General features: G+C 36.6%; 1 protein-coding gene, 1 non-coding gene and 1 pseudogene across 2 annotated transcripts in view; 2 read left to right on the top strand and 1 right to left on the bottom strand.

Annotated features, from left to right (window-relative positions):
• PROS1 (protein S) overlaps positions 1–13703 on the bottom strand; it is a 67157-nt gene extending 53454 nt beyond the window's left edge. Inside the window, exon 1 of the mRNA XM_006926249.3 lies at positions 13432–13703. Coding sequence (XP_006926311.1) covers positions 13432–13507 — 76 coding nt within the window. The 5' untranslated portion in view covers positions 13508–13703. The remainder of the gene's footprint in view (positions 1–13431) is intronic.
• Positions 1842–1960, top strand: LOC112474463. The gene has a single exon (XR_003044372.1). It is a non-coding gene; the product is annotated as a 5S ribosomal RNA (ribosomal RNA).
• LOC112474491 lies at positions 5404–5522 on the top strand (annotated as a pseudogene).
• Positions 13704–14005: the final 302 nt, after the last annotated feature.

Here is a 14005-nt window from a genome sequence, read left to right on the forward strand (position 1 = left end):
AGAGCAATTAGGGGGATCATTTTATAAACTATATAAATATCTAACCAATGTACTGTATACTTGAAACTAATAAAATAATTTTTAAAAAAAATTATGTCAGAGAGTATTTATCTATTAAAAGCCCTATTAAAATGATAAACAATTTTTTTAAAAAAAGAATAACCCACAACAGTGCAGATAATGGGAAGAGTCGTCAGATAAGTGATTTCAGCCAATTCTTCAAGCTGAAAAGCTAGTGAAAAATCTGTTGATGAATAAAACGAAGAAGAAGCCTTTATCCAAAATACACAAAGAGAGATGCAATGAAAGTAAGAATGTTTTTGCCTTTTGTAAATAAGCCTCAGAAAGACTATAATACAGCATTAACAGGAGAGTGGGGAAAAGGTAATTAGAATTAGGGGGATTAATTTGAAAGTTCAACAATGACGCACAGCACTGGTTCCCCAGTACATCTCAATATGCATGAGGCAGTATACTCAGAGTGGGCCCAATAAACATTAATTGTATAAATGAATCAACTAATGAGTATACACAGAGCTAACTACTAATTCTACTGTTTAGAAGACCAGCAAGAATCAAGATCAATATGTAAAAACAGCAGAAGAAACCCTTATAAGTCACCTAAAATCAATCCAGTACTAGTGCTTAAATAAAAAGAGATAACTAAGAATCATCAGAAATATGGAGGAAAAAAAATAACAGTTACTGGAACCATGAAAAAGAGAACTGACATGAGAAAAAAGAGGTAATTCAGAGAAGAGAACTTTTAAAAACTTTAAAAAATGTAATGAATATCCTCATAGCGATATAAGACGATAATGCATACATGAAAGTTCAAAGTAAGATAAAAATTACATTGAAAAATTTACAATATGATTGTCAAAATAGAAAGGTTGGAAAAAAAGTTAAAGAATTTCCTGGAATCAAGAGCAAAATTTCAAAGAGATAGAAGATATGAGAGTCAAAGTCATATAGGATCAATTACAGAGGAGTTCTAGAGCACATGGAGGGAGGGAATTATCATATAAGTAAAGGTAGAAAATTTTCCGTAGCTGACGAGATACTAGTTTTCATATAAAGAAGGTCTATTATTCCAAATGAGTGAAAAGAAAGCCAATTTAGACATGGTATAATATAATTTTAAAACAATTAGCATCAGAGAAGCTCCAGAATCAACTGACAGTAAAAATATGCATCAGATTAATTACGCAACTCCATTCAGGCCAGCAAAGTCATTGGAATCTCTCTCTCTTCCTCTTCCACTTACAGAGGATAAAACGCTATGAGTTTAGCCTTTAAAAATAAAACCTGAAAACTGCTCTCTATAGACAGGAGAGATGTTGCTTGGGAAGGATCCATGTGTGGAACTGGGATGACAAAGAAGAGCAGAACTTCCAGTCTGTCGCTCCAAACCTCATCCTAGTACAGTGTGGGAGACAGCAGGTAGAGAAATTAGAAAGAATTATTTTCAAAGACTAATGCCCTCCTTACCATGGCAACTGACCCCACCCAATTCTCACATAAGCCCCTAAAGAGAAGCCTGGCTATCGACAAACCTACCCACTCAAATATGACTAATTACAAGTTTCCCAATTCAAGAGACATCCTGTTAGGGAAGCAAACCTAAGCAACCACAGAAGAGAACCCTGTGCCAGCTACCTAGTCTATCTAATCAACGTAGGCTTAACTTCAAGGAAAGAACTAACAGCCAAGGATCACCAGATAATTGCAAAAACTTAACAGTGTGAAAGTGAAGGACAAGAGAAACATACAGATCATGACCCCGAAGGTAATCAAAGCAATCAAAGACATAGAAGATAACTTTTAAAAATGTATAACTTGTCTACGGCCATGCCACCCTGAACACACCCGATCTTGTCTGATCTCGGAAGCTAAGCAGGGCCGGGCCTGGTTAGTACTTGGATGGGAGACCATTTACGAAGACCCGGTGCTGTAGGCTTAAAAAAAAAAAAAAATGTATAACTAATATCCCAAATAAAAAAATTGAGAGGATCTGACATCCATAAACAAATCTAGGCTGCTATGATAAAGAAAAAGTAGAGAACTAAAATATAATTTCAAAATAAAAAAGTTAATAGATGAATTGAAAAATAGAATGAACTATTCCCCCTAGCTCAGAAAAGATACTATATCATCTAAAAACTCTATTTCTAGGATTAGCCTGAGGAAATGAACATGGACATATGTATAAGAATATATATGCATATATTCACCACAATATTCCTGATATAAGCAAAACTGGAAATAATCTGAAAGTTCAAAAAATAGTTTAATTAAATATATTATGGTGAATATACATAAAGGAAATTAATAATCTATTTTAAAGTGTGACACAGATTTTAATGTATTGATATAAAAACAATCATTTTTTCAGGTGAGATATCAAGGTACACATGTAGAGCACAATTCTATTCTTTTATTTATATATTTTAATTTCTAAAAATGTATATATGAAGACAAAGGAGGTTAGAAGAATACAGAGCAAAATGTCATATTGGTCTCTGGCTAGTCTGACTACAGATGCATTTTTTTAGTGTATATATATATTTCTAAATTAGTTATATTAAGCATGGAGTACTTGAATGTTTTAAAAAATCGTAGGGAATCAGTAGAATATAGCTAGCCAGTTTAAGCTGCTGACCAATGAGGATAGATTGTCAAAATGGAACCGCAAATAACACTAACATTTCAGGGAAAGCTGAGATCATCGAAATAGCAGAAGCAGAATTAGTAATAAATATGTAGAGAGAGAGAAAATTTAAATATTATAATGCTTATAGACATGAAAGGATGCCTATTTCAAAAAGATAAATTTTAACAATGTCAAATGTTGTAAAGAATTTATTAATAATAATTACTATTATTTAAGATGACAGTTAAAATGTATATAGTTGTTTTAATAATAGGATCACTACAAACTTTCTCAGTCATCAAAACCAGTAAGAGGGTGAAAAGAAAGGAAATAGAGATCTGCAGAATAAACTCTTTCTTCAAGAAGCTCAACTGAGAGTAGGAAGAGAAAAAGGGGGTTATAAATATAGATAGAGGCAGAGTTAAGGTACAATTTTACCATTTTTATGAAGATTTAAGTCATTGTTATTGAATTTATCTTTTTAAAATCCATTCCAAAAATTAGACAAGAGGACTAAGAAGACATACCAATGGCCTAGAATTACTGAAAATTTACTCATCTATAGAAATACTCAGAACCTATTTAGATAAACTGTATTTATTTCACTTCCCCATAAGCCTGAAGGATTAAATTTCTATATTTAGAACAATATAATATAAATAAACCTCTTAAAGAGGTTTTCCCTTAGTTAATAACAATTTATTATATTTAAAAAACAAAAAAGTAAACAATAAAAAGGATTATAACTTTGCTTTCCAAAAACACTCACTATTAAAATGTTATCTATTTCCCCTGAATTTTTTTTATTATGCAGAGGAAAATTTTTTAGTGAGATATAACTGACATACAACATTATATGTTTCAGGTATACAACATAATGATTTGAAATATGTATATATTATGAAATGATCACCACAATAAGTCTAGTTAACATCTACCTCTCATATAGTTACAGATTTTTTGTGTGTGATGAGAACTTTTAAGTTCTACCGTCTTAACAACTTTAATAACAATGTTATTATTAACTATAGTCACTGTGTTAGGTAGCTAGTCAGACATGAGCGACAGGGGAACAAAGGAATAAGAGTCCAGCCTAGAGACCGCCCAAAGAACACCGTGTTGGTGGTTAGAGAATCCCTCCTGCATCCCCAGTGACAAAGGACAGGAGGGTCATAACCTACAGCTTGTTTAATCTGGCTACAGGTGTCTGCGCAGAAGGCATCTCATGAGGCAATCACCTAGGAATGCATTTGGAACAACCCATGTTGGTCCAAATATGAACAGACCTTCCTATTTCTATGTTGTTACAGCTCTCCTTGCTGAAAACCCCTCCTCCGGCCTTCGAGCGTACTCTGTCTTACTTCTTTATCTTCTAAATTCCACAGGGCTGCAACCTTCCTTAGTGTGGCCCATCTCCTTCTAAAATGTCTAAATCTCGCGGACCTGTAATTCTTTGCTGCGTCAGAGGAGAAGAACCGAGGGACAACATACTACACGAACACCTCCATCCTCCCGTCTGCTGCTGGGGAGACGCCGGATTTCACATCACTCCAGTGGTAACAACCATGCTGTACATTGCAATCCACGACTTATGTTATAACTGAAAGTTTATACCTTTTATAAAGAGTATATTCTTGTTTAAAATTATTAAATTCTTAATGGCAATTGTATTACAACATATAAATGTATCAAATTAAGTAATGTGCAACTTAAATTTATAATTATATAACAAATATATTTCAATTTAATTTTTTTAATAAAAATTGCATTCTTGCCCATCCTCCCAAATTATTATAATTAACTGTACTTCCCAGATAACTGTAAAATAAAACAGGAATGTTTCGATAATAAAATTTGCACCACTCAATAGAACAAGATTCAAGACATATTTTTTTGCAGCATCAAGGTGATTTTTTTTTTATCATAACAAAACATTACCCTCTATCAAAGCTTGACAATTTAAAGATAATTAAGTTTTGCTAATGTGAGATATCATCCTGCCTTTTCGATTCACTGAATGGTGACATGATATGCCAACCCCACATCTGATAAAGTTTCTCTCAAGACATCTGCATTCATTTGGAGCTGTGGTTTTTATGGTCACAATTGGCTTTGTGCGTTAGCTTTCAAAAACTTCATCTCACGATTCTTTTCTCTCCATTCTTAACCAACTTAGATGTGAAAATCAACTCTTTTCTGAAGAAACACTGGAGGCAGGTGGCAGGAGGAAGGTGGGAAGGGATGTAGTTTATATTAAAGCAACTTTTGCAAGTGCAAGTTGAGTCCTAGAAATGCCAGTTCCTAAAAATCCTTTGTCCACTTCTCATCTAATAATTTCTGACTGGAGACCTTCCACACATGCTGCATTCTCTGCCATGTGGTTCAGCTTCCTTTTTCCCTTCTCTGATATCTTTTCTGCTTCTCTCTCCCTGGTTGCTACCTACTGTCATCCTTGCAGTCTGTTCACTTCTAAAAGCGGAAGCATTTATCTTTCTTGATATCTCCTTATAGACCACAATGATTCAAACTTTAAGTATGCATAGGAATTACCTGAGGGTCTTGTTAAAATTCATATCTTGATTCAATAGGTCCGGGGTGGGGCCAGAGATATTTCATTTCTAAAATGCCCCCAGGTAATGTTGCTGCTGGTCCCTGGACTACACTTAAATAGCAAAGTTATAGACCATGTTTTCAGAATGTCACTTTCTAAACCTAAAACGTGTTTCAAGGTAATTTCCCAAATAATAGCACTCTATGGCCATGCCACCTTAAACAAGCCCGATCCCATCCGATCTTGGAAGCTAAGCAGGGTTGGGCCTGGTTAGTACTTGGATGGGAGACCACCTAGGAAGACCAGGTGCTGTAGGCATAAAAAATAAAAAATAAGGGATTGTAAGCTAACAAAGTCCTTGCAATCTGTGAGGTCAACCAATGGTTGCCTCGCCTAAAAAATAAAAAAAAATAAAATAAAATAATAGCAGTTCCCACCATAGGAATAATTTCAATATCAGCTAACCATATATTTTTTTCATCCTGCTACATTGACAGCCAACTCAATATCATTATACTAAGTACCCAAGCTGGTATGTTAGTAGGCACAGTTAATTATACACTCTCTCTATCAAAAATTTTATTCGTATAATTAAAACAATCTCACAGTTTGTAATACATATTACTGAAGTTTAAATATGCAGTAAGTACCTGCGCTTCTCTTAGAGGAAGAAACTATGATATTAACCCTATAAAAAAAATGTTTGTAACAGAGACAATGCTGACCAAATATTCCATGTGCTTCCTTGGGATGGGTCTAAATGAACCGTAAGCAGAAATGAGTCTTGTCACTTCCATGCTAAGACAGTTAATAACAAATATATCTCCTCCATTTCTCTCTTTTCTTACAGAGACATTGGAAGCCATGTGTACCAGATAGTATAACTAAAGATGGAAAAGATTTACACAAATCATATTGGACTTTACATAATTGAGAAATAAACTCTTATTTTGCTAAGACACTAAGACTGGGTGATGTGGAAATTAATTTTAAGATTTGGGGATTGAAGCAATGTCATTCTATAGCATATTTTATCCTAATATGAGATTATGAAAAATTTAAACTAATGCCTGTAATGAGGTTATTGAATTATGTACTAATTTGCTTCTTCTTGATTCTAAAAATCAGAAGGCTCAATTGAAAGCAAAAAAACACATAGATAAGATGGGGTACTTCAATTTATTCCTTGAATAAAATAATCAATAGAGCAGAAGAGTAAAAAAAAAAAAAATCTAAAACCCAAAAAACAAAGAAGCCCCAAATATATTTAAAATATTAGAAAATAGCAATTGAGAAAATAACAATTTTCTAAATCCTCTTTTAATATAAATGGGGAAATACAGATTCGAGAACGCTTTATCACATGCCAATCCACGATTCTTTAAAACAGAGGAACAAAATCTCATAAAGTATCCTAAAGTTGGAGGAACTTTAAACAGATCACCTGGGGTAGCTGGGGTAGGAAAATCAAAAGGAAGAATCTTCCAAACAGGAGGACTTGCACATGAAAAGACCACAGAGAAGAGAGGCAGAGAATGACCCTCTTTGAGAAGAAGGGCAGGGAAAAGTGTGGAGGAAAAGGTGTGGTAGCCTCCAGATCATGAGCCTTGTATGCCGGGTTCAGACATCAGAAATAGAAGAGGCAAGAAGTGGCAGCAAATGCCTCCTGTTGACCTTTCAGAAGCAAACTGCCATGTTGTGAAGACAGCCACATGGTGGGATTGGTAGGAGGCCCCAGGAGCAGAAACTGAATTCTGCCAATAGTCAGTGAGCTTGGAAGAGCTTCAGATGAGACCTCAGCCTTGGTGGGCCCTTTCATTTTAGCCTTGTGAGATCCTGAGCAGGTCCCTGGACTTGTGCCTGGGCTTCTGACTCACAAAACTATGAGATAATAGTTTTGTATTAAGATGCAAACTTTGTGGTAATTGTTACACAGCAATAGAAAACTAATACAAAAAGGCATATATAATTTTGAATGTATTAATATTGCTGATTTTATTTCATGGGCTAGCTAAGACCAGCTTCAGTTCTAACAGTTGGCTTGGACAGCTAATGCCATGCTAGATGAAACCTCTGCACATGCTAAAATAACACTGAAAAGCTGGACATTCTTTGGCATAATATAAAAGAAAGAATTCACAAAGACCATGAGACAGACATTCTGGCTTGAATCGTTCATGTGGTTCCTACCTATTTACATCCTCACTCATTCATCTTATCCCCCATGTAGAAGAAAAGGATTTATTTCCATGATTATCATAGAAATAGATTATTGAAGAAATCACTGGAGTTTTTAAAAAGCATTTTAGTGACTATCTGGCCCAAATCCGAAATGCTGTTAGGAGAGGCTGCAGCTGCAATGAACTTCCAGACCTTAAGTGGAATAGGAAGAACCTGGGGTGGCTGAGCTTAGGCAGCAGCCTGAACTCAACTGAATCAAAGTCAGGTTGGGCATATCTACTGATCAAATCTTGGAGAAAGGATTAACAAGAAAAAAAATCTCCCTAGAATGATAGAAAGACAACTCACAAATTCTTCACTGAGTTTTTTCACGCCAAATGCCCCTGTGTTAGCAGAGACTGTACTTCAGGAACAATGGAAAGAAATCACCATTTCTCCTTGATTACTAATCTTGCTGGATCCAGAACCTCTTAAATGAAGGAGAGGAGAGATGCCCTTAAAGAAGCATCTGTGTACAGTACTGTGAACTTTTCTCCTAGTTTTCTCCAAAGCAAAATAACTGCACTGGGTAACTGCACTAAGGAAAGAGATCCCCCAAACTTTTAGTGATTATTAGATATTGTGGTATGCCAACATGAGCCAGGGGTAGACCTGCTTCAGCCAGAAACGAACAAAAACACAAACTACAGCCTAAGGAGCACTGGACAAATAAAACCTTCACAATGGGCAGATATATAAACAGTATTTCCCATTGTCCACTTTGTCTAGAATGAGAAATTAACTGAAATGAGACTCTATTCTACTTTCTGAATTGTTGCAAATGGTTGGTCCAGTTGTTCAGGAACCTGTACAGAGCCAGTTCTCTGGCCTAGGGACAAGAAAGTCTGGGCAACGACTGGCCCAGAGCTAAGAATATTTGTTTCAGGTGAATGTTCGTTCATAAGATAGCCCCACACCAGAGAAGTTCTTAATAACAAAAGGGCACAGAATGACTCCCTTAATGACTGTCTGTTGTGTTTCTTCTCAAGGCAATCTAGTATAAAGGTCACAAACTCAAAAATCTACAAGTGTCAGACAGGTACCACAAACAAGAGAAGAGAATTTGGTAAAAGATTACTGCAGGTGCTTGGAGTTGTAGCGAACTGGAGAGATTATTCCTATCTAAAGAAGGCAGCTTTGAATCAACTCTGGCTGAATCTTACCATGTTGGAATGTGGGCCTAGTTGCCAAATCTTCCTTTGTTTTTTTAAGACAAGTCATAAAACCAAGTTTTTAGGTGAAATTTTTCTAATTTTTAAAATGCTGTAAAGACCAAATACATAATTCTGTGGGAACATGTGGTACTCAGGCCGTCACTTTGTGTGACTCAGTCTAAAATTTATTCACTATTCACTAAAAAATAAATAAATAAATAGATAAATAAATAAAAAATCTTCCTTTGTTTTTTTAAGACAAGTCATAAAACCAAGTTTTTAGGTGAAATTTTTCTAATTTTTAAAATGCTGTAAAGACCAAATACATAATTCTGTGGGAACATGTGGTACTCAGGCCGTCACTTTGTGTGACTCAGTCTAAAATTTATTCACTATTCACTAAAAAATAAATAAATAAATAGATAAATAAATAAATAAATAAATAAAAATACAGCCACAGTGGCAAGGATGGAGACTACACATAGACTCAGCTACAATAACTTTTGCTCACCAGGCACTCATTATTAAAAAACAAAACAAACAAACAATACAAAAAAAAAAAATAACCCACCGAATTTGTCAGCAGAATTGCTATTCTTTCAGCTATTGGAAATTGGACATATTACAAAATCCAATCAGATACATAGTGGATGGTTGTTTAGTTAGGGCTTTTCTATTATGGCAGAACAGGAATTTGTACTCAGAGAGATATTTATTCTGTATTTGGATTTAACTTTTCTGTCAGCACAACTATTGGTAGACTTATTCAGTCGATAGCTTTATGCTAAGCCACACAACATAACCTCTAAGAAATTAACTACACAATCAAGGAGGTAAATCAGTGGAATGATAATGGTTTTCATTGGTCTTAATGTATAATCTAATACCTGGAAGGAGCTAGCTTTAGGGAATGATGGACTGACCAACTGTTGAGGTCTCAGTCACTGCCTTTTGGGACACAACACTATCTTCCAATGTAGTGAAAAAAAAAAAAAATGTGGTACGTTGTGTATCAGCAATCATTAATATACAGTGCTCTTTTTCCTACAGCCAAAATACACAGGCCAGGAATGAAAGTACAAAGCGAAGTACTTGTCATGATTTGATAGTGATTGTTATGAGTTGAGTTGTGTCCCCTATGAAGATGGTGAAATCCTAATCCCCCACTACAGGTGAATATCACCTATTTGGAAATAGGGGCTTTACAGATTATCAAGCTAAAACAAGGTCATAAGAATGGGTCCTAATCCAATATAACTGGTGTCCTTATCAAAAGGGGAAAATTTGGAACAGAGATAGAATTGTATGGAGCAAAGACAAGGCAAAGACATAGGAAGAATGCCATCTACAAGCCAAGGAATGTCTTAGGAAACCAGAAGCTGGGAGAGAAATCTGGAACACATTCTCCCTCACAGACCCCAGAAGGAACCAACCCTGCTGATCCCTTGATCTCAGATTTCTAGCTTCCAGAACTGTGAGAGAATAAATTCAGTTGTTTAAGGCACCCAGTTTGTAATACTTTGTTACAGCAACCCTAAGAAGGGAATTCAAAGACCTAGTCTCTTGGGGTTTTTTTTCTTTCTTTCCTTACAACTGAGTTCTGCTCATCTAGAAACTGAAAAACCAGTGGGGAATAGGTTCACTAGAGGGCCTAATATATTTTCCACTGAAATAGAAGCTGAGATTGCTTTATAACCATTTTAAGTTCTTTTTTTTTTTTTTTTAAGTGATTTAAAAAGAGATTATACTGGAATGACAATAATCAAGGCAAAATAGTGTTGTTGCCACATACAAATCAGGGTTAGAAGGAATGCTGCTCCTCCAAAATAACTGTAGTACACAGTAGAATTGTAAAAGAAATGGATAAAACCATCAACAGGTAGGAACAAAAGGGCTCGATTCTTCCTGAATAAATGTGTGGTTCATCTCATTGAGCAGACAAAAAAACAAATGTGAGGAACTGCCATAGAGTAAAAGAGATATGAATTGAGTAGTGAAGGATGAAGTCCTTCATAAACATCGGCTCAAGTTTATAACCAAGAGAAACAAGTAAGCCCTAGAGTTAGTACCTGTATTCCCTTGCTTATCTTTTATTATTGTTATTATTTGGCATATAGAATGTGTTGATACACTACAGTGTATCATTTTGTCCCTAAGGCATAGCACATTGACATGGGATTGTGACAGAACAAGAGGAGGCAAGGACATCACCTGATGGTTCTAAACTAGGCTTGAGCCTTCCTCTCTGAGTGTGGTGACTAAAACCTTTTGAGGAGGTCTTTTCTGTTGTACTTTACTTATTTACATTAGAAATATTTACATATATTTGAAATATTTTCAAATGGTGTTTATGGAAAGAAGCACGTGTGTATGTTGTACAGCCAAATAATAAGAATGTATAGACTTTTCTTGTTTCTGCTTCCTTCCCAGCATCCATTCATTTGTGGGAGCTGTCCTGGCACTCTACCCTCTTCTAGTGAGCTGTCAATCACAGGACTCCAGAAACAAGCTAAGTCAAAAGGCTTAGCTCTTTTCCTTGGAATTTCAATTATGAGTAGAGAAACTCAGGACTAGAAGGCAGTTAGAACTGAGTCATCTAGTGGCAGCTCCTAGCATAGTGAACACATGAGTTCCCACAATATAGATCATCTAAATGTCCAAGCCCCTGGCTTCTCTGTAGGCCTAGATATTCAGTATACCATTCAATAGCTTTCCAATAAATCCACTCAGCTTCTTTCATCCTTCCTTCTCTCTTCCTTCCTTTCTCTTTCTTTCCTTTTTTCTTTCTTTCCTTTCTTCTTTAGTTAGCAAGAGTTTATTACTGTTAGTTGTAGCTAAAGAATACCAATATATGTATATGCTTACATTTTTTGGCATAATATTTAGAATGTTTAAATATGTATATAGCCATAAAGAGGCTATTAAACTTGGTGGGTGGAAAGGCTATATTACAAAAAAAGCATTATTGTGTTTCCTCAGATAGAATTAATGGTAAGAGAATGTGGCAGAGGTTGCTATTGTTGTATACCAGAAATTGTTTCTAACTTTTCCAGTACCAACCCCAACTCTAATCTAACCTTGATAAATCTACCAGTATAACATTTTGAACTCTGAAATAAAGAGACTTTAAGAAAAGACAAATAGGGAAAGGAATAAAGAAGACAAGAGTAAAAAAGAGAAGGAAAACATGAGTCAGTAATGTCTAGGATAAACTGTACCCAAAGTGGAATTCTAGATAGGACTGAATTAGCACAGCTAAAAGAGAGGACATCCCCTTTTCTCCTATTTCTCTTCACCACAGTCATTAGTGGGAAATGACGGACTATGTAGACAGTATATCTTTTAAGTATCTCTCTCTCTCTCTCTCTCTCTCTATATATATATATATATATATATGCACTTATATATATATTATATATACACATTTATATATATATATACACATTTATATATATATACATATATATATTATATGCTGGTAGAATTAATTTATCTACTCTATTAGTATCTATATATAACAAGTGTATTTCTCCACATATATGGTTTGAATACTTGCATATAATACACACAGACAGAGAGACACACAATTTTTAACTCTGCTCAGATTCAATAAAAATATAACAATGTGTATAAAAAGAAAGGGCCAGTTATGACAAGCAGTAAGTGTGGCAAGCCACTTTGACTGTTTCTCCTCTCCAAAGCACTGGTTAACAAGCAAATATTTGATTGTCCTAATGAACTATATAGATAATAATGTAGTGCATATGGTCCACATATAGGCTTAATGATAGGCTTTTGAATGTTGAAGTTCTACTATTGTAGCTCTTTAATATAAAATCAACAAATAATATTTTAGCCTCTAGAATTTTAAAATACCTCATTCATCTTGATCAGTAATTAAAAGGAACGAGTGGATTTAATTCTCCTTAAATAAACTTCTTTGTAAAATTTACATCAGAACTTTAGACAGCCTGTTATTCATAATTCAGAGTTTATCTCTCCCATGCCATTTCCTGAGAATAAAACATAGCACGAATAAGCATTTTTAATCCACGAACATGCTTAAACTTTAGAAAAACAAATGTATTCACTGATAACTAAAATATTCCAAATGCCTCAATACTCATTTTTTTTTTTTTCAGAGAAAATTCAATAGCCTTACTTGAATCCAGGCATGGGAACATAAAATACTGGAAAAACAAAGATAAAGAAAAAAATTCATACTACAAACACAGATTAGTGGCACTCAGTGTCAAAAATCCTCAGTACAAAATGACCTAACAAACACAATATTTAAGTCCTTTTGACTTCAATGTCAGAAAATGGCATCTGCCTACTTGGTAGACAAACCTGCAGTCATCCTAAAACAATTCGTTTGTCAGTGTTGAGATAATCGAACCAAGTTCAAAGTCCAAGGGAGGAAGGTTGCAGCATGGAGGGCGGGGGCTGGTTGGGGACAGATGCCTGTACAAAGAGAAGGCACAGTGTCTTCCCTTTTCCTCCCTGCTTTTATAGTGGAACGTACTCATATCTGCCTTCTAACTGGGAACTTCAGCTGTTGGGGGTGAATGGATAGGTGATCTAATTCCTTCACTGATATTTACTGTTACCCAAGTTCTTGATTCTGTCCCGCAGACAACAGATGATTTCCAGAGCAGGGCAAATAGTGATCCTGCCCCACCATTACACTGCCCTCTAGATCCACGACTGCTTCTATCAGCCGGGTGATCGTCCCGACTTGCCCGAAACTTCCTAGGAGGCTGCAGCCCTGGAAAAGAAAATCCTGAACTACAACGCTGGTAGTTCAGCTGGCATTGCTGGGGAAAGGGGACAGGACGCTGTTGAGTACTCACAGTTTGCCTCTGAGACGGGAAACACTAGGGCGAGGCACGCCAGCAGCGCCCGGCAACGCCTACCTAGGACCCTCATGGTCAGGCCGGCAAAGGCGCGGGCAGGGGGCGGGGGACCGTGGCGCGTCGCGGTGGGGACCTGAGCGCTCGGCGCGCGGCGAACCTGCGAGCCCAGGCGCGGCTTTCTGAAGACTGCGGAGCCGAGGCGCCAGCGAGTGAGCGCGCCCGCGGGGCAGCGGGAGCCGGGGGCGGAGGGGACCGCCCGCTCCCAGCCCCCAGCCCGTGAGGGGAAGTGATAACGAGGACATTTCCAGGAAGCTTTTTGGAGCTGGGGGCAGGGCTCGGGGAGAGTGTTGGAGGCCTAGTAAACACTGTGGAGACACCCTTCCTTGCCCGTCCCCAAACTCCAGCGTTTCGTTCCCGGTCTGCGGAATATGAAGTTTCCCAAGGGGAAGGGGAAGCAAACGCAGTAAAAATCTCCAGCGAGCTAGGGTGGGAGGCTGAGTAACTGAGAGACCTTTGAGGACAGAAGGGAGAGAGTATCTCTGCTAAGTTAAAATCGTGAGAGATCGATGTT

The sequence above is a fragment of the Pteropus alecto genome, unplaced genomic scaffold (genome assembly GCF_000325575.1).
Source record: "Pteropus alecto unplaced genomic scaffold, ASM32557v1 scaffold239, whole genome shotgun sequence".
In the NCBI taxonomy this organism is placed as follows: Eukaryota; Metazoa; Chordata; class Mammalia; order Chiroptera; family Pteropodidae; genus Pteropus; species Pteropus alecto.